This window comes from Falco peregrinus, chromosome 6 (assembly GCF_023634155.1).
Source record: "Falco peregrinus isolate bFalPer1 chromosome 6, bFalPer1.pri, whole genome shotgun sequence".
NCBI classification, from domain to species: domain Eukaryota; kingdom Metazoa; phylum Chordata; class Aves; order Falconiformes; family Falconidae; genus Falco; species Falco peregrinus.
Genome location: NC_073726.1, coordinates 30,676,973 through 30,698,726, shown reverse-complemented (window position 1 = coordinate 30,698,726; position 21,754 = coordinate 30,676,973). Strand labels below are relative to the sequence as shown.

At 45.7% G+C, this 21,754-nt stretch overlaps 1 protein-coding gene across 2 annotated transcripts in view; it reads left to right on the top strand.

Moving 5' to 3' along the window:
* Window positions 1-21,754, top strand: part of PLXNA4 (plexin A4) — a 456,052-nt gene that overhangs the window by 284,300 nt on the left and 149,998 nt on the right. For both annotated transcript variants that reach the window (XM_005236707.3, XM_027785664.2), the window contains exon 5: window positions 15,046-15,146. In XM_005236707.3, coding sequence (XP_005236764.1) covers window positions 15,046-15,146 — 101 coding nt within the window. The remainder of the gene's footprint in view (window positions 1-15,045; window positions 15,147-21,754) is intronic.

Below are 21,754 nucleotides of genomic sequence, written 5' to 3'. Positions count from 1 at the left end.
AGGATTCTTGTTAGTGGAGGAATTAGTAATGGAAAATTAATAATTGCAAAATCTGCAATAATGTAAAAAAAAAAAAAAAAAGCAGTAATGATACTGTTAATAATTCACAAAAACTCCAAGTAAAACCCCAGGAAAAATATGTGGAAAAAGGGACCCTAACACAGCAAACTAATTGCTGGAACATTCATGCATCAGCAGAAAGCAACGCATTTAGGGCAACAATAAACTTCATCTCCACTGTCTGCATAGCTAATCTAGAAGTAGTAATTCGTACTTGTCTTGCAAATATGGCAATTACTGTAGCAGTCCCATTACAGGCCTGGTCACTGGGTCAGGCAACTTGTCTTCTGAAATCTATATCCTGATAGGGAAAATGGAGTTTAAAGCTGAGCAAGACAAAACCCATCTGCAATAATAATAATAATAAAAACTTTTCACTTCACATGAGGTCTGTATGCCTAGCTAAGCTCTTTTCAGTGCAGGCTGACAATTATCATTGAAACTATTCAGCAACTACTTATAAATTCATAGACTTGAAAGCCAAAAGAGACCAGTGTGACTGTCTGATGTGATCTGCATAACTGAGGTCGCAGAACTCCTCAGGGAGATGGCTGCTCTGAGCCCCCAGCTCAGCAGTACTGCACATCTTTTAGGAAAACAAACCATCTGAGCTAAATATTTCCAGGGATTCAGTACATGCCTTTCTAAACATCCACCCTCAGCGCCAGGCAATCCCCCTAGTCCCAGAGCTCCACATCCTTGCGAGCTGCAGATATGCTCTAACCCTTGCTGTGCAGGCAGAAAAAAAGCATGCTCCGGATTCATCCCACCTCGGCTGTAGGTTTCATTCATAAGCAATGGAGAGAAATAGTCCTAGATGGTGTTTATGTCCCTTTCAGAGATGCTTTGGCTAGATGAAGTGAAATGGAGATTAAATAACTTGTTCAGACGTGGGTCCCTGGCCAGAGAGGCACTGGAGCTGTGCTCCTACCTGGCTGGGCTTCCCTCCTTCACAAATTATTTCTGTCTCCAAAGGTATAAGTAAGATCTCCAAACAGGGAAGGATGTTTGAAGACGTTGATTCAGGAGGAATGGCTGAAACAAAAGATAAAATTACACAGAGCATCATTTTTCCTTCACTCCCTTGTGCCAGCTACCTATAGAATTTGTGTGTCCTCTGGAGAAGGTAAAGGAACAGGGGCATGAACTCTTGTGTTTCTCTAAAACATGACTCAAAAAGGTGATATTTTAACTCATGAAGTTAAAGCAGGAGATACACAGTTCTCCTCAGGTAAAATCCCAGGCAACTGGAAGGAAACTCTCCTCCTCACCTATTATTTTGGCGAGATTTTAAACTGATTCTCAGCTGTCCTCTAGTTTTATTACACATTCCTAAGTTCCTGCTCTCCACAAATGCTGAGAAAACCACTCTCCTGATTGTGTGGGTGAGGGTTTTTCTCAACGCCTGCTGTTCGGTTAATAAAGCAGGGGCAGGGATTGCTGTTTCTGGATGAGGCAGGCTGCAATCCTCTGGAAGCAGAGGTGATACCATTCCTTCAGGACATACATTATTGCCAGCACACTGCATGCATGCGGATAGGTAAGAGACAGACAGACAGATATCATAGATCAGTAAAAGACTGAGAAAAGCTGTAGTTAGAATTTTATGGTTCACCAGTGTGAAATAGAATCTGATAAATAAAAAACATGTTCCTCGTAGCCCCTTTCTGTATGGTATAAATCTGCCAGTGCTTGCAAATGCCGTAAGCTGGTTGCCAGGATTGCATGTGTGCATGCATGGGAGCGTGCATACATGTGTCCACACGCATGAGAAGGAGTGTGATGCTGGATGATCAGTATCTCTGGTCCCCTCTGCTGATCCTATGGGTGCTACAAGCCTGTTGTAGCTGAAAGGATGCCAGATGCAGTGCACAGACCTCAGGAGAGGGGATTTCAGCTACCTCAGCTTCCCTCCACTTTGGCCAGTCTATGCATCACAGGGTTTCTTCAAACAAGGGTATGTGTGGCCACGGCAGTATTTAGGTAGTGGTTAGATTGCTTTAATGAAACTGGTGTCAATTCTCATGCCAATAAAAGCATTAAGTGTGTTTGACCTTCAGACAGCCACTTTAGTGTTATGCTTGACTTTCTTCTAATCCCTGATGCTTTTTGTTCCTCATTCCCTTCCTGAATGGCTCTGAGGACTGCAGGTGAAGAGTGCTGGTGCTTTTGTTCATGTGTTCACATTACCTGGCAAAAAGGAAGAGTAAAGAGGAGCAATGAGGAGGTCACTGCTACTGCTACTGAGACAGGGAAGTCAGATGCCCTGAGCTCTGCAAGAAGACTCCAAACTTTTTGAAGCCACTGGCTTCTCTTTGAGATGTGGGTGAGACCCAGATAAAAGGGTCCAGGAGGGTCAGCAGGATCCTGCCAAGAGGCATGAGCATCACTTGCCGTGCCAGCACTGTGCACGTGAGCTAGCCCTGCCGGGAGGTGCCAGAGCTGCCCCAGGAGTCAGGCAGTGTCCCTGTCCTGGCTGCTGGAGGTGGACAGGAGGAACGGGTCCTTTGACCTGCACGGCATGGTTTGTTTTTCAGAGGGGTTCTCCGAGGGCCTGGCCCTACTCCTTGCAGTCATTTATTTCCCCTTGCATTATGTGCCAAATGAGGTTCCTTTCTTTGTGGCCAGGGGCAAAAGGGTATTTTTGGGGTTGGTGTTCTGGTTTTGGGATTTTTTGTGTGGTTGTTGGGTTTTTTTAGTTGTTGTTGGTTGGTTTTGGGTTATTCTTTTATGGAGTGTTGTGCACTGTGAAATGTACCTGAGCAAATCCCACAGTCCAAATCAGATTGTGGGCTTTTGTAAGGGATGCCTGTAAAGGAGGCAGGTATAATAAGAGACATGGGGCCAATGTGCCTTTGATCTTCTAGGTGGAGGGCTCCTTTAACATGACTCAGTAGGTTAATCCTGCTCTCTTTCAATATGACAATTTGGGAACCACCTGGATAGAGTTGGCATAGGCTTTGTGGGTGTCTCTTGGGTCTCTGTGCTTTGTGCACAGGACAGCTGGCATGTGCATCTTGCTGTCCTGTGCAATACTGTCACACACCCCCACCCCCCACCCGGCCCTTGGCTCCTCGGGCAGCAGTCCTGCTCAGCAGTGGCTGGCAGCAGAAGCTGAAATGACATCTTGCTGTTTCATACAGTACCAAAGCAGTACCAGGCCTTAAATCAGGTTTAAATCAGTTATCTATAGGGACTAAAATTCTGTTTCTCTACAGATCCTCGTACCAGTTGTTTTCCCCAAAAAAATCTGGGTGCTGTGTATGTCTTTCCATAAAAAAAAAGGTGCAGTGGGAGTCTCAGCTTTCTGCTTTGGCTGGAGAAAAAGGTGAAAAAATTACAGGAGGACACGGGAAAGAGAAGCTGATTGGAGAAATGAAGACGCTGGTGTGCTCCTGCACAAAGAGTGGGATCCATGGAAAGGCGTGAATTCAGCGTTAGCACCAGGAGCCAGCAGAAAGGATGTGCTGTTGGATGGCAGCAAAACCAGCTGTATCAATGCTGCTGCACCTCTGCAGTGTCTGTAGTCACAGGGTGACCACAATTCTGGGGGTCACCTCAGTCTCAGGAAATGCATATCCTAACAACCCCACAGATTTCCAGTGCCCAGACTGATCCTGTCTAAATTTGGGCTATTCACCAAGGTATTTTAGCCAGGTATAAAGCTATAATATATAGGCACTGGTTAGTGCTGGGCCCCTCTGAGTGTGACTTTGCACACCTGAGACCTGAAATGCCTGACATCGAATATCCTAGGGAATATATTCCTAATTTAAGTGCATCAGTAAGACACCCTGTTTTAGTGATTTGTGGTGGCTAGAAGGGGTAATATTAACTAGTAAAGTCCCTGCATAAGTCTGAAGCTTCTCATGCTTGCTCCTGAATTGGGCCGACTAGCAGCTGAGTAGCATGTTTTTTATGGAAAACAAGGCATTTTTCATTCTTTGGGAAAGCAGGTGATTCATTCTTCAAGGAAATAATGAAGTTTTATTATGTGGATACCCTTCTTTACCTTTCTGTACAGCATTTGAGTCAACACCACAGCCTGCTCCCTTAAAAAAAAAGGCAGCTAAAAATAGCATGAAGACGTCTCTGAAATGGCTTCGTACTTGGCAGCTCTCAAAAAGCCTGAGGGTTTTCCTCATAGTATTCTCCAGGGATCAATACTGGGTCCAAAGCTATTGAAAATTTTCATGAGTGAGTGGGAAGTTGATATTAAATCCTGCAGATAAAATATTCAGTGGCACAATGATTAGCTCAGCATTAACAATGATGAGGGCAGAGCTGTTGGGTGACTTTGGCTCCCTCGAAGAAAACAGATGCAAACTTCCTTGTCTCGTAAGAAGGAATGTAGGTCATGCTGGAAAGTGGGAGATGTGTCCTAGAAAGCAATGACTGAAATGGATGAGTGAGTCGTTTCTTTACATCCTTGCAAAGGGTTTGTCCTAGTCTAGCCTATAGTAGAAACAGGCTGGCACCACCTTGCATCCTTGGAGGAGTGTAAGGGAGTAGGGTGAGCAGTAGTCATGCTCTGTGGTCAGCACTGGAGACCCCTTTTGTAAAACAGCCCTGAGAGAAGAAAAGCAGCACTAAAGACCCACAAATATTATTTGCAGGGAGCGGGAAGGTCTGATTACCTCAAAGGGATTGAAAGAATCTCAGTCTGCTAATTGATCAGAAGGGAGGTCAAGGAATGACTCAATTGGCATGTCTGAACATCTTCATGGGGTGGAAACAGCAGGCTTAAAGGGCTCTTCAATCTAGAGAAGAAAAACAAAATAAGAGTCGGTGGTTGGAAGCCAAAGCCTCGTGAATTCACTTGAAGAGTAAGGCATATACAAGCTTTTTCTGGTGTGAGTTATTAACTACTGCAACAAGCTGCCCGTGAAATGGAGGATTCTCCATTTCTGCGTATTTTCACCTTGAAACAAGAAGTCTTTCTAGGCAACATGCTTTAGCTAAAACCAGATTATTTGGTTCAGTATAAGGGTGGATGAGTAGCCTGTGAGAACAGATGATCTAGTGGTCCCTTCTGACCTTAAATGCTATGCATTTATATGATCCGTGAATTAAATGTCCTTGAACTTTCATTTTATGGCAAGATGAATGTCTGAGAAAGCTGGGAAAACATGTGTAGTGCTTGCTGCACTAGGTTATGTACTTAATTCATTGAAATATGGGCACTGGGGGCTGGGATGGAGCAACCCTCTTTGCACTCAGCAGGAATTCTGAATTTCAAGGCCTTTGTGAATTAAAGCGCTGCAGAGGGAGCTGGGCTTTGCTAGGACCTTCTTGCTTATTCCACGCTGAAACAAAAAGTGTCTAAAGGCAAACAGATACCTAAAGGCAAATATATGTGCCCCAACATAGTTGCCTGCACCTCTGCCCTGGTCATCGTCTTTTTGGCAGTGCTAATTACCACCCAAATCTCAGGGGCCCACTGAGCTCTCACAGGCATCAGCTGAGCAGAAAGCTCTATCTGGTTTTCTCTTGTTTAATAAACTGAGACATTTAAGGGCTCATGAAGAGCCTGCTTCAAATTTTCTCTGTGGATCTCGGTTAACTCTTGACTGAAGCAGTAACGCTGTTGGTGGTGAGTGCTCGGGAGAGGCAGAGGTATGTAACAGCCCTGGAAAATCCCAATTTTGTGTCTCTAGGTTGGGTTAGCACATGTTTGCTGCAGCTCAGGATCAGCTACAAGCAAAGGTTATCATGGCTCTCCCTGCCTCAGATCTTGAGTTTTTGGTTTGCAAATTAACCAGCATGACCTCATAACTCTTCAGCTGATGCTACCACTCCAGCTGATGCTGCCGGTGGCAGGCTGTGGTGCTGGTGTCAGCTGAGGTTTGATGGCACTGCATGGAGACTGACTTCTAAAAGGAGAGGCAGCAGTGATGAGAGAAGCCGAAGTGGGGGTACGTGTGAGCGTATCTGGGAAGAAAACAAATGCTACTTTGCATGGCAAGAAGCATGGCCTCTGAGGAGCATACCACCGTATGCTCACACCACTGAAAGCAATCAAGTGCACACAGCTTTATGAGTCACCTGCTATTCCCTGAGCCCGCGATAAAGCAGTCTTAATCACAGCTTAAGCTGATGTGTTTTCTTTCTCAGCTGGGATGAGCCTGAAGGATATGCACAGTCGTGTGCCTCAAGCTGAGAGATGCCACCCTGTTAAAGGCAGTAGATTAACAGTTTTTGATGTGGTCAGTGCCTGAGAGTCCAGGGAGGGGAGAAGGTGGAGAAGGCTATAAAGAGATGACCTAGGCCACCAAGTAGCCTCTCTTTTTGCCCAACATTTGGCCAGCAAGGATAAAAAAATGGTCAAAAGGGAAAGGGAACCAGGGTGATCATAGGTATGGAATGGGAGGTGGCTGAAGAAGCAGGAATTCCTCAGGCTGGGAAGAGTTGAGCTGGAGTGTATGGTAGAGACTGGTGCAATTGTGAATGGCAGAAGGGGATGGATAGGAAGTGACTGTTCACCACCTCTGCAAATACAAGAATCAGAGGGCATGAAATTAAACTGTTGAAAATCAAGTCTTGAACAAATGAAAGGAGGTCATTCCTTCAAGCAGTGGGCTCTGGACCTGTGAAACTCCCTGCCAAAGCAGGCTGTGGATGGGAAAAGTCAATGCGATTTCAAGGATGCACTGGAAAATTAAAGAAAGATCTGCTCAGGTTACAGCATAGGGACACATAAGACTCACAGATTTCCCTGAATTAAAAGAACCAAAGTCTGAGCAGCTACTGGGGACATATCATAAATGTTTACCCTGTTTTTATGCTTTCTTTAGTGCCATGAAGCCATGGCTGAAGGCAAGGAACTGGGATATGTGGAGTGCTGTTCCCAGCCAGTATGGCTGCTTTTATGTAGTATAATGGGGAATGTGAAGTCTGATCTCAATGGAAGAAAAGGGCATTTTTCAAACTGCCACAATTTATGTAGCTTTATAGTGTTTCTATGGGTCGTACCCTGCACAAGGGAATTAGATCAACATGATCCATCCTTCGTGAACTGCATGGGTCATCAAGAGGTGGAGCTAGAGACCTGGGGGAGGTGAGGGTGGCTGGTGAGCAAGAAGAGGCAAAAATCTTCCAGGCAATGGGAGGAAGATATCTTAGCCTGGGGAGATGATAAGGGTATAAAGAAGGGATTTGGAGTGGTGATAGGATTGCATCGATGGGAATGGACAGGTGACATGATAGGATACCTGAGGGCTTCTGAGGAGAATGAATCTGCAGGAAGATGCTCCTTGATATCTGAGGATAAGGATGAGAACATCTGGAAAGATGGTGGAACAACATGACCTGGGAAGCAGCCGTCACCAGTAGAAAAAACTATTAACTTCTCCCTGTGTGTTTTAACTGTTCACGCCTCCACCAGGAGCCTTCAAGAGATGCTGGACTTTAAGAAAGCCCATTGCAGTGACATAAATTCCATTACAGGTCCCAGTTAAATCTATATATAGTCTTTATAGCACCTGGGTAACGACCTACCCCTTGCTTGGCAGGCATGCTTCAGTAACCACACAGGCACTGGCTGTCATTAAGCCTGGGCTGGCCTTGCATTAATTGTGACATGAGGTTCTCTTTTTTTGTAGGCTTGTGAACACAAACATTTAGCCAAACCTCATCTGTTTTACTGTTTGCAGACTGAAACACTTGATCATGAGATAAAGATTTAGTGGTAGACAAGGCAGGGGGTATCTGAAGCTCCCTGGGCCTGGCAGGGAGCAGCACAGATTGAATGCTACAGGCAGAGAAGGCTCGCCAGAGCTGGTGGTTTGCAGGGCGAGTAAGAAGGTGGCTGGTTTCATCAGGCTTGGGTAAAATCACTTGACACTCCCTCCACACCTCTGAGCTGGTGAACTGGGATTTTTACAAGGAACAAGGATTCCTAGTTGTGCACATCAGTGCCAATGAGATGCACTGTTGCTATCCCAGCTGAGGAACAGTTCTGCGTTCTTGGTAAGGAAAAAAAAAAAGAGTGAATTTGGAGGCAATCTGAATGAGATTCAATGCTGAAACATCTGGACACACACTCTTCCATCTCCAGGTTGGCAGCCACACTCATAGCAGGATGGTGTGTCCCTAGTTTCCCCTGGTTTATTGATGCTTTTGGGATAAGAGTCATTACAGAGTGGTAGACTTCTCAGAGAAGAAGGAGAAGGAGGGGACAGCACTAGGGGTAGGCTGAGCAGTTCTGAAGGGGGAACCTGGGAAGCCTCCAAACCTTCAAGAAAAGGGCTGAGATAATCTTTGTTATCTGAGTGCTTGTTCCTTTGTAAATAAAGCCAGAACAGAAAGCAGGAATGAGCTTGGCTGCAGCAAAGCAGGAGGGCTGTATTTACAGAGCAGATGGTGAAAGGCACTTGTTCAAACAGTCTGTGTCATCACACCAGGTTTTTTGAGTTCCTGGAACCGTTTTCTAGCTATGTAACACAGTGGATTTCCTCTATCACTCTCCCAGTGAATAAAGAAATGCATTTTGTATTGTGACTGGTTATTCTGGGGTTATAATTAGGAAGAGGGGAGACCTCCAGCATGTTTGGGGATTGTTTGCAGCAGCAAGATTAGAGGACTAGCGGGGAACTAAGTATGGCATTGATGTGGGATTCACCTCACCCAGTGTTTGCTGTGTACGTTGTAAATGTCTCCACCTGACCTGGCTGTCTAGACTCCTTTCTATTCAGTGGATAGGCATAGGCACATCCAGGGTGTGATTTAGCTCATCCCTGGTAGACATCTAAACCACAGAGCCAACAAATCCTGCCCTGCAAAAGGTCTCTCCTTCAGCAGAGCCTGGGTTTCTAGCTTAGGCTTAGACTCTGATGCTGCAGACAGGCTTCGGTGAGTGGGTGAAACCCTTGCTTTGCACACTTCCCATGACAGAGCTGTTCCCCACAAGCTGCAAGTTGTACAGTCTTGATGGATCAGAAATGAAGCCCAGTATGCTCTACATAGAGGACACCTAATGTGGCTTTTCTGACCCAGCTGTAAGGCAACGTCCTGCCAAGGGAGGCACTGCAGTAGGAGCAGCAATAGCAATCTCATCGTAGAGCATCTGGTGAGGACTGACACCTCTCAGCCTTACCCCAAAAGTTTCTGGGGCTGTTGCCACAGAGGCTGTGGGTACCAAATCTTGCTTATCTTTTCATGCTTTACCTCTCTTTGTGTCAGTGGCATGTGATTGTGGCTGAGGATTTGCTCTGGCAACACCAGAGTGAAGACATCTCTCACCAAACATGTGCAGGACAGCTCAGGGCAGCGAAGAGGAGAGGAGGAGAAACCGCATGCACGCAACTGTAGGTAGGAAGCCCTTGATGAACAAGTATATTTAGACAGGTAATTTATACTGCCACGCAGCGGGACATTGACCCCCAGTTTAATTATTGTGTCATTTGCCCTTGACAGCTACTGCTGCTTCCAATTAACTCTCCTTAATTAAAGCCTCCAGTTTTCCAAGTATGTAAGCATGGATACACTGGGAAGAGTGCTACAACAAAGAGGAAGAGCTTGGGGGTGTCTGATGAGAAATGACATTCCATGTCCCAGTGGGAATGGCAAGTTATTTACTTATCATGCTGGAGTGGCAGGCTGGAATCAAACCCAGATCCTCATCTCTATCCTGGCAGGAGCATCTTCTTTCCCACCAGTTTTACAGCCACCTATATGTTGCGAGTCCTGCTTCTTACCAGTATAACTAAGACATGCTTCAGCTCCCTGTCTGAAAAGCCTTGCTTTTCTGTGTTCCTGCTTTTTGATGAGTTTGTAGGTCAGGTGGATGAGGCACAAGAACTCAAACATGACAGAGGAATTCAAGGTCTCTTTGCCCACAATTAAAGCCACATTAAAATTGGCATCCTGGGATGCTGTGCAGGTGACCGAACACCCTCACTGACTCTTGTTAAGGGTGCAGAATCTGGTTCCATCAGTTGTCTCTTAGGTGTTTTTGCCTTGCTCTATTTAATAAACTGTATTATCATGAACACTCTATTCAAGGCTTTGAAATCAAATAAGCTGCTCTCTTAATCTTTCTGCTGTTTTTCAGGGCTGGCTGAGCCTTGAAAGATAGCAGCATTCACAGAACCCACATGGCTTGACAGAGTCACTGTTCAGTGTTTTGGAAATGTATCTTTTGACTGTTGGGAAGGAAATTGGCTACTTAAGATGCCTTTTTGTACATTTAAATTAACTTAGTCCATCAGACTGAATAAATCCTGCCGCTGTATTAACATCCAATTATAACAGCAAAGATTGAGCAATGATTCACGTTTTGACCAGAATGTTGGCAGTTGAAGGGGAAAAAAAAAGTAATGTATATTGAAATAAAAAAGTCAAAAATGGGAGCCAGAAAATTATGACTGAGCACATAGCAGGAGCTTTTGTGAATATATAATGGCAGAAGTGGGAGCCAAATTTCTAACAGGATTAGCTGTTACTGTCTATCAGATCCAAAAACCTCAATCATTTTGTTTTAAATGAGTTTCTATAACTCATTCATACTAGAAATAGAGGGTGGAAGTGAGGCTGGGAGCTGGAGAAGCTGCAGTTTGGAATTCAGGCTGGATCAGAGGTGAGGACAGCCCCAGTGTTGTGTGAAAAGCCCTGAAATCATATCTAGCAGGTGAGCTCTGAACTGTGCAGCGGTTGCAGATTTTGCCAGATTTTTCAAGATGTCCTTGTGAGCCAGAAACTCATGAATGATTTCTTTGGGGACTGGTGAATGAATGTGTTGATGAAGTGAGATATCTTTTCAAATCCTGCTGATGCTAGGGCAGCTGGACCTGCTGATTGTCTTTTTGCTGTCCCTGAGAAGGACATCAGATTCCCTTACCACTTGTCCAACTGTAGCTCTGGGGTTTCATCTCACTCTGGATAGATGTGAGTAGGGGACAGTCTAGATGATGAAGCTTCCTGAGGGATACAAGTCCTGACCCTGGTCAAGCAAAGTGCTGGTGGTGAGACTCCTGGGTCTTTTACATCTTGCAATGCACAGCAGTGATCCTGGAGATCCTGTAGTGGGATGACTGCCCTGGAAATGCTGCCTACCTCAGAGATGATCAGAGACCATCTGTCACTCTGGTCTGCTATGGACAGAGCCTTGGAAGCACAGTAGCTCCTAGATGTCCATCAGGTGTATGGACAGGGATCTGTAGGAACCTTACCTCCATTTCTTCAATATTTCAATGAAACCAAAGTCTTTTAAAAACTTAGTGTTCAATAGCCAGGTCTTTCCTTGACTTCTTGCATGAACTTGCTCAGGTGCTTTAAGCCCACACCTTCAAAGCCATTTAGATAGCACCTACTTCAGCTGTGCAAGACCTCACTTTCAGCTTCAGCTCTCATTGATAAAACGGGGATATGTGCTTCATCACATATGGGGTATAAGCCCTTAAAACAGCACTTTCTTCCTATATCCATATATTGCTCTAACACAGTGAGGCCAAAAAATCAGTTAAGCCATGACCACTGCAGGAATATAAATGACTCTAACCTGGCTCATAGTGCCCCAAAACGAAGGCCACCTTGCTTTTGTTAATCCTCTCTGCTGAAACCCTGGTTGTATTTGCTGCAAAAAGTTGAATCCTATTCCACCCTGATGAAAGACCAGCAGTAGGGAGCCTCACCAAGGTTGAGAAATGACCTTGGAAAGTTTGTTAGACTTTCCAAGGATGAAAATGGGGTGGAAGGAGTAATCACAGTCTCCTTTACAATGGAGATTTCAACCTTCAGCATTGTCTAGTCCCTTCATCGCAGTGGAAAAAGGAAAGGCACTGTAACTGGGAGGCTGCATGGACTTTTCTTTTTCAGATATTTTAGGGGCAGCATAAAAAGCTGACTGCTCCCAGGGGGCACGGTCAGTCCTCAAAACTTTCAACTTGGAAAGCTGAGCTGAATTAATTACAGTTTATGTTCCAAAGGAAAATAAGACCTCTGATGTGCCTTATTTGCTTGATGTTCTTTTTCTTTTCAGCTGACGACCCCTAGGTGGCTTTCGTTTCAGTCACAGCTCCTTTGTTTTTTGTAGTTTCTTTCTTTATTAATTAGAAGGTCTGACACTTACAGCCCGAGACATTTATCAGCGTGGTACAATTTTAATTAATCTCACAATAAAGCTACTTGAGGTGATCTCCTGAAAGATCTCATATAGCAAGAATAAAATACAGCAACACGAATGGTAGCACAACATACCTACTCCTCCGGTGTATTTGACAGGGTGTGGGATGTAGCTTGGCGCAAGCTCAAACTGCATAGCTGTGCTCTCTCGGACAGCAGCTCAAGCAAGGTGTGCTCCCACACAACATACAAACTCTATCCTATAGGGACCTAGTACCCTAAATGCACTAAAAAGGAAGCATTTCTGCAAAGATGTAAACCTGGATTCCCAGTAGGTTCCTCCTGCCTCTGAAAGAAGCTTGGATATCCTTTGGTGGCTAATTCAATAATAATAATAATAATGATGATGATGATGATGATGATAATGATAATGATGATGATGATGATGATGATAATAATAATAATACCTACAGGCACTGCTTTTTATCTACTCTTTTTGTGGCAGTTTGTGAAGAAATAGCATATTTTAGTCCTCTAGGACTTCTTTCTTACATATATATATACTAGTCACAAGTGGATTTTGACTCAGAACTTTCAAACTCAAGATCAGCATCAACTAGGTGCTGGAAAAGTGCATGTTCTGACCTAAACTTCTTAACCAAGGCTCTCTTCTGTAAGACTGATGTAAACTAGCTCAGAAACTGAGGTTCAGAAAAACTATCTAAAGCTAATGAGGATAAATGGAGCCTCACCATATGTTAAACTGAGGGCAGTTTGGATAGGAGCTGCATAGCCAATACCAACTGTGTTCACATATTTCTAATTACAAGGTGGAGATTACACCATCGATTGCCCCTGCATTAAGGAATGGCAGATTTACAATCCTTAAAATTGGATTGTCTGCCTCTTCTGCAAGTATTCTGATGTTCACAGCACAGGCATGGTCAAGCTAGATGTAAACAAGGAAAAATAATTAATCATTTATTTTTCTCAGGTGGAAGTAACAAGTGGGAATGGCCAACAAGAAATTATGAGGTCTCCACCCCTTGCTGTCTTTTTGTAAAAAATTGTATGTCTTCTTGGAAGTTGGATGCAACACAGATTATTGGGTTCAACATAAGTCTAATTGGGTGAAATCCTGGAGTATACAATTTGTATTAAATGAACAACTGATACCTTCCTGACTCAAAGCTTAAGGAAGGTGTAACAATTGCATTCATGGCCAGGCCGTCTTACCTTTAAAACTTTTTGGTACTTAGAGAAGTTTAAGTCACTCACTCCTTGCTTTGACCTTCTCATTTTCCTCACTCTGTGGTCTGTCCTGATTATGTTCTTATGCTCATGGCAATAGATTCAATTTGAGAAAGGTGATTTTGTGTTGGGTTGGGTTTTTTGTTTGTTTGGTTTGGTTTCTTTGGGTGACTTGAAACAGGCAATGGTGCAATTGTAAGTAAATCCCATAATACTTCTTTCTGACGTTTTCTAAAGCTACAGCCACCTGCCAGATGTAAAAATATGGATTTTCAGCTTTTTCTCATAGTCTATCAACTACCATGTGGGTTGGCTGTTTAGGGATTAGGAAGACAATTTCTGGTACAAACAGAAATTTTGTACCAGATTTTCATAAATAGGTGGAATTTTGCCTAACATGTATTTATATATAAAGACCAGGTTTTGGTTCATTTGCAGATGCAGTCAGAATGAAACTTAGTCTGTCACTTCACAGCTCAAACTCTCTCAGATGTTGCACCAAGTAAAACATTGTCAGTAGGATTCAGGTGTATTCCCTTGTCATTTGTCACAAGTAACTGTTCAGCAGTTTACAGTTGGCAGTTCTCAGTGGTGTTTCATCAGGATAATACCGCACTGTATCATCTGAAGGAATAAACTCTCCCTGATGACATGAGCTGGGGTGAAGGCACTGGCAATCGGCTGTAGATTACAGAAGCTCTCTGTAGCTTATTCAATGGAAAAGAGACTATCAGGTCATTGGGCCCAAATTGTATGTTTGCCTTCAAAAGAAGTAAGTGGCTTACAAAACCTAATAGGAATCCAAAGTCTCTGGTCCGTTAGACAGGAGGTCAGGCTAGGCAGTCCCTTCTGTCTTTGAAATCTCTGAGTGAAATACTTTAATTAAAAAGGAAGAAAGAAAAAAAGGAGATAATAAAATGCAGTATTTTGGCAGTAGATGGGTGTTTCAGGTCTGCCTCTAATGCCTCCTGAGCTGCAAAGTCACAGTGACAGAAAGCTCATTCAGTACTCAGGCCGGTAGCCTTTGTCCTTTTCCTCCTGGGAACAGCCTCTCCAGGGATAGGACAACTGATGGTTAGAAAGATGCATTGGGGAGTGGAGCTAACGCTCTCCTGGGACCGGTGGTGGTGGGTGTGGGAGGTCAAGGGAAGGAGACAAAGACATCACAAGACCTCAGTTGTCACAGGAAGCCCAAAAGAAGCAGGGTCCACAACCAGAACATAGGAGAGAGAGCACTGAGATCCAGCGGGTGGAACTCGCTACAGAAGATCACATGTTGAATTGTCTCAGGGTATCGGGTCGCCACAGCCTGTACACAGCCTGCCTGATTTCCTCATTGCCTCTGAAACCGTGCAAGTGAGGTCATCTGGCAATGGAGTGTGGAAGGCCATGGGGAAGAGGGGAAGGCCACAGGGCACATGCTGATCTCAACAGGGGTTACACTCAGCCAGGCTGAGCTCTGATCTGGACAGGGTTTGTACCAGGTTGAATTCTCAAGCAATCTGCAGCCACATCCCTCTGCCTATCCCAGCCTACTGAGCTCTGCAGTGATGTTCTACTGGGAGGACAGGCACCAGGAGAAGAGGACAGGGAGGGTGGCACCTCCATCAAGTCATTATGGGCATTGCAGAGCTCTGTGAAAAGCCTGACGGGTTATCTCCTTTCCTCCTGCAGCTCACTCGGGTGCCTGTGGAGTCATGTAGCCAGTATGAGACCTGCAGCGAGTGCTTGGGCTCGGGCGACCCTCACTGCGGATGGTGTGTTCTTCACAACATGTAAGTACCTGCTGATGTTTGCCACCATCCCAGCCCTGCTTTTCTGCCAACCATCTTCCCTCAATGTCTGTGATAACACATGGCAGAGATGCAAATTGCTGCCTCAGTCCCTGGTTGAGTGAGGTGAGCCAGTGAGTCACACCGGTACCTCTAGCAAGGTCTCTGGGACTTACTGGGGGAGGCTTTGCTTAACTGAGAAGCATTTTTTGGAAGACAAGGGAAGAGAAGGGTGGTAGAGACTGGTCTGATTTCCTCAACTGCCTTATTCGCAGTCCGCTGACTGTGCCAGGATAGCACCTGCCACCCTGATGCACTGTGAATCAAGCCACCCACCAGCTCTTCCGGTGACCACCTTGTTTCCATTGCTTAAGGCAGTTTGGCTCTGACTAGCAGCCCAGCTCAGGCACTTGTCTCAGCATCTCCAACAACTTTCCACTGTTTACCTGAACCTCTCCTCTTTCAGACTTGTCATGTTTTCCATTGCCCGTAAAGAGGAATCAGGTCCCTGTAAGCATCATGGGGTTCTTCAGGAGAGCTTTACAGTCTGTATGCTCACTGTGGGGAAATGTTGACCCTGAAGTTGAGTGTTTGTCCTGTGTGGGTCAACTCAGCTGTGCCAAGTGAGCACCAATGAGCCAAACTGCTCATTTGGCTTACCTGGCCAGGATGCTGAGCTAATTTGTGCATATCCACACTCTTTGACTTCTGTGTAACAGGACAAGAAGGGACCTCATTTCACCATTTCATTATTCTACAGTACTGGCTTATCCAGGACCTCACAAGGAGCGCTGGATGCAGGTGTCCTTAGGACTGGGGGATTAGTTCATTGGCTTTGTTTTCTGTAGGCTTTTTAATGGTGCTATTGATCTTGAAGTTTCCTCCCTTCACTGCCAGTGACCCCCTCCTGCAGACACCCCTCTGCCAAAGCTGCTGAGAGGGAGGTGTCAGGTTGGCTGAGCTCCTGGCTATGAGTGGCAGGATGGTCTCACTTGCCAAGAACCTCTCAGCAGAGACAGTGGCTGGAAAGTGCATTGGATCTGTCTAACCAAACATCTCCAGCTGAGTGTGGCTCTGCAGGGTGCTGTTACTCCAAGTCTCACAGTGTCCTTGGCAGCGATGGAGGTTTTTTCTGATGGACCCTGATATTGCAATGTGTCTGTCTACTCACACTGAGTTCACCTCTGAATTCTTCCTGCTGCATTGCAAACTCTCCTAGTGGAGACAGTGATCCAGTTGAAGCAATCCTCTTTGCTACCTCTCCTTTCCTGAACAGAAGAAAAGGGAACAAACCTGTACCATATTCCAACCTTCTGTGGATGCTTTTTAGCTTGTGTGACCCTCATCCAAAGCCACAACAATCTGCTTAATTTCAGATCAGATCTAGGTGATCCATTCCAAAACTTGTCCAAAGGCTTGACTCAGGCTCTGGAATTATTCAGAGATCCTTGACAAACCAGTCCTGAGTTGTAGTCTGGTAGGCAAGAACCCATGAACCCTTCATCCTGCTGACCTGAGGATATTTCCAATTGATATGCAGCTCTGCAACACATTTCTATCTCGTCTTATCTTGCACCCGCCCTACAAAGCACTGTCTGTTTTGCTGTCAGTGGAAGGACAGCACAGACCATGTGCAAGCAGTATAGCAAAGCATGGATTTGGCCGTTGATTATTCCACAGCAATGTTAGATATTTCATCTCCTGCCATCCAGGGTCAGTGACAACAAGCAATCAATACATCCAGCAATAAATCCCCCAACAGAGAGAAAAGGGGAAGAGGGAACTGCAGATTGCTCAGCAGCTCATTGTGAAGGAGTGTCAGAAATGTGATGGCTGGTGATGAGTGAGGGTGGCAGCATCGACTCAGAACAAAAAAAAAAAACCGTACAGATTCGGTCCTTCAAGAAGTTTGGCCTTGCAGTCTGGACCTGGTTGACAGCAGAACCCCCATGCCCTCCTCCCTCTGGTCACTTAACCTCTGCTTCCTGATCTGGAAAGGAGAGGCACCTCTTATTGATGTACCTTGCAGCAGGGTCACTGAGATTAATTCCTTGTGGATTTTGGGGGTGGGGGGTGGGGGGTGGTGGTTTGGGGTTTTTTTTGTTATTTGAAGGCAAATGTCAAATCCAACTTTAGGTTGTTCCTTCTCCATAGAATCCATTGCAATAATGAAAACTGATTTTCAGTTCTAGTTTGGTAGGGGTTTTCAGTGCAGCCTCAGGTGTTCCTCTCTGGGTCTGTTTCCTCATATTTTTAGGTAGCCCTGAGAGCAGAGGACCCCATTACACCCCGCTCAGCAAGGTTTGTCTGTGAAGATGTTCAGGGTGAGAGTGCCATAATGCTCAATCTCTTACCAGAACTTTTTGCACATCAGAACCCCTTCAGATTCATTAACAGACTTTTCCTCAAGTGGAACGCATCATCAATAACTCCCGTACAGGGATATCTGGGGAAATGTGCCATAAGCATTTTGTGAGTGCTAACCCTTCCCCCTTCCCTCCCAGCCAGAAATCCCAAGGGCTTTCCAGTACACGGCTGAATCCAGCCACACTGATCTGGGAGCTGTTCTGTGTAAGAGATGGAGGAGGCAGTTGGGCTGTGCAAGACCTGGGATGGAGTGGTACTGGAAACCAGATCGCTTGTGGGCAAAGGCACAGCTTTTGCTCATCTTTTCCTCCTATATAAACCATCAAGAGGAACAGTGGTAGACTGGGAGACAGGTGAAAGCTGCCAGATGGGGTACAGCATCTGTCTTCTTGTCTTTCTTATTTTGGGATTTGCACTTCAAGGGCTGATGCAGACCTTTTTCCCCAGACCCCCATTTCCATGCTAACCTCAGCTCCCACCACGTGAGAGGTCTGGGGACGCCTGGGGATGGCTCTCCATCCATCATCTCACGGCAGAGCTGGGCTGTCTGCGCAGAGGGCTGCGTGCCAGGGCTCAGGAATCGATTTCCACATCTCTGCTGTCCTAACCTTACACCAAGAAACTCGAGTCTGCTGAGAGAGAAAGAGACAGACAGACCCACACAGACGGCTGCAGGGAAAAGGAGGGGGGAAGGATTGATTGGCTTCTGCCCCGAGAAGAGAAGAGCCGATATAGAGCAGGCCACTGGAGCTTTTCATCTCTGTATCTTTAGCCCCGATCTTGTGTCCCCCCCGTCTTTCCCTGCTATAGCTCTGCTCCCCTCCTGGGCTCTGTTCAGGCCTCTTTAGGTGGTGATGAATCATTTAGTTGGTGTAAATTGAAAATGTGGCGCTCAGTTGCTGCCTGGGTCTCCAGGGGAGGGAGAAGGGCTGGGGTGGGAGCCGGGTGGGGGGGGAGGAACCAGGCTGAAAAGCTAATAGCTGGCACAGAGGCACTTGGTGCCTGGCTGCAAGGTCGCAGCAATGTCACCAGCCCAAACAGGGGGCTGCAGAGAGAGATGAGAGCTGAGCAAAGTTTTCTCTAAGCCTGAAATGAATTGCAGCTTCCTCCTATGTCAGTCGCAGCAGTGTCCGAAGATGCTATCCAATATCTGATCAACCCTCTAAAGCCCCCTGCAAGTTTCTTCTTTCTCCATCCATATCCAAACTGTTACCCTCCTCTACCTCCTTTCCCTCTCAATGCAGAAAGACAGAGAAAGCTGAGGCTCTTTGCCCCCAGAGAAGGGATAAACACCTCTGCAGCTGAATGAGGCTTGAGAAACCTGCCTGGCCCAGCACCAGCTCCAGAGCAGATGTGCACAAGGACTGATCCATGTGCACGTGGTAACCACACAGGTTTTCAGTCCTGCACAGTGTCTCTGGGTTGTACTTAATACCTGAGCTGCCAGAAGAAGGGATATTTGGGGCAGAAAAGCAGCAGCATCCCCATAGGGAGAGGCAACATAGAATCACTTAGGTTGGGAAAGACCTTTAAGGTTATCAAGTCCAACCGCTAACCCAGGACTGCCAAGTCCGCCACTAAACCATGTCTCTACATTTTGTAAAGGAGAGATATGCTGACCTTGCTGGCTGTGGAAGGGACCTGTCCCAGGCTCTGTTGTGTTAGTTGCCACTCCTAGATTTTGGCTGTGCTGCTTGGTTCCAACCTCACGTAGCCTCTGTCTAATTCTGGGATGAATAATCAAACATGTGCAAGTTGTCCTTAAGGGAGGATGCACCCTGCTGGCACCAGCCTCCTTCTGCTCTGGAATCTGCCCTTGCTGTTATGGGGACTCCTTGGCTGGCAGATTATTAGTTGCAATCAGAGAGAAAAATAGTCCCATTTTCTGGGAGGACTTGTAATATTTCAAAACCTTTTTTCCCAGCTTGTAGTAGCCAATTATTATTTTAATAAAAAAAATACCATGAAAGACATTTTAGAAGGGACTGATACCATTTAGTAATTGGGGAATGTTTCATTTAGACTTCAGAAACTCTTATTTGGGGGTTTTATTGCAGTTTTTAGTAAATCACTTAAAATATCAAAATAAAAAGTCACTCAAGTGAAGTTTTACTTTTTTTTTTCTTTTTTTTTTCATTAAAATGAAACGTGTCCATCTGTGACTTTTTTTTTTTTTTTTTTTTTGTGTCCCACCAAAGCCTTTACTGGCTCTAGAGACTGAGCATAGCAGGTCGTCAACAAACACTGTTCGTTTGGAGGAACTGACGTTTGCTGCTGAGGGAACAGAGTTTGTTTAAGCATCACCAGTCTGTCCTACTGTGAAGGCAGTGGAGCCAGGAGCTGGATCTGCTCTCTGCACTCCTCTGCTCATTGGTGAGGAGCTGCGCGTGTCCTGTGCATGTCCTTCTGGCACCCAAGAACCTCACCTAGGGACCTGAGCTGGCTCTGTTGGCTTTGTACCCCAGTGGCACCCCAGTTGCAGAGCACGTGCCAGGAGAGGCTTCCCTACTCCTGAGCCATGGAAATACGATGCAGTGGCCTCCTGTAGGCATCCTTACCCCATGAATGGAGCAATGACAGAAGGCTTTTAGATATGGGCCAGACCAGCCACCTTCCTGACTCCTTTTGGCTCTGGGTTAGTCAAGGCATGACCGAAATTTGGTACATGCAATTACTCAGGCTGAGCTGACCATGGATTAACTGGACAGCTGTAACAGGAGATATGGTGCTTTTGAGACACTTGAGAAGTCGTATGAGTTTTTTGGTTTCCCTACAAAAGGACAGCCCTCTTCAGAAGGGTTTTATGCTGTCCTCTGGTAGCAGACACCTACCCCAGTATCCGGGAAGTTGCCCTCCATGTTCTCTTGCCCTCCAGCTCTTCCCGTCTGCCTTGTAACTGCAGGGTAGTGCTGTACCCAGAAATTATGATTCTCATTTCTAATATGACATGGAAAAAAAAAGGCACTTAAAGAAGTTGTTTTCTAGGTAGTGAGGGATTAGTGTGGAGGGGGAGGGAAGTCTGTTATCCATACTCAGACTCATTGCCAGACCAGGGGAAAAAAAATAGAAAAAGTTAAAAAGTGCAGCTCCTGCTGTCTCGTCTCAGCAGGTAACCCGATGCGATACTGCTTGCAGAGGCCCATTGATCGTTCCTGGCTTTAACTTTCTTGGTCAAAGTCTTCTGAATCACTAGAGAGCCTTGAGTAACATAAGCTGCCTACAGATGCTGCAATAAGACCTTTTTTTGAAGGGTCTTTTGCTTGCTTGACTTTCTGCTATTTGAAAGACTATGACTGTCTTTCAGGCTGAGGTTTTTTCTTTCTTTTCCCCTTCACCTCCTCTCTTTTCCTTCCCAGTCTTTTCCTCCACTTGTGCAGGGGAGGGAGGATTTCTCAGTTGCTGCGTGGAGAAGGGGCACTTGGAAGGGCTGTATGTATCAGGCTTCAGGGACCCAGCAGGGCAGGAGGATGGAATATCACCCCCAGTCCTGTGCCACTCTGAGCTCTAACACATAGTGAGAGAAGAGTGGTTTAATGATTGTGGCAGGTGCCTGTGATCCTGTGAACTCCCAGCTTCTACTACAAGAAAGCAGGCCCTCAGCTGTCCCTGTGTTGTACTCCCCATGTTGCTGTGTCCCAAGGTGCAAACTGGAGTCCCTTCAGTAAGGTAGCAATTGGAAGGTGTTTTGCATTTGCCTGGCATGACGAATAAGTCTTCACAATCACAGTTGGGACCTTTTTTTATAGGAAAAGCTTTCTGTATCCTTTCCTGCCTTAGCATCATCTTGCCATGGGTCAGCTCTTGGTGCCTTCAGATACCTGGGAGACCCTCTACATGTCAAATATACATGACAATTGTCCTGATCTTCGTGAAGGTGGGTCAGCTGCATGAAGAACAAATGGCTTCCAACTCAAATCCTGCTTTGCCTTAGAAACGTGTATCCGGGCTGATCTTCCCCATCAGAGGGGAAGCTCAGAGCTACTTTACTTGCTGTGTTCAGTACCCCTGTGTGTATGAGGCATTTGGGGGCATTTCTCATTGCAACAGGAGATTTACAGATACATGCTGTTGGTACACAATAGGAAGAAAAATGTAAATGCTGGGAGGGAAAGTAATTGCAGGAAATCTGAAACCTTTCATTTGGTTTGAAAGTCTCTGATCAGGTTGGCAGTGTTAGTACTGCCAGTCAATGGTGGCAAAGGTAGGAGTGAACCAGCTGTTGAGATGTCTCGTCTCCAAACAGC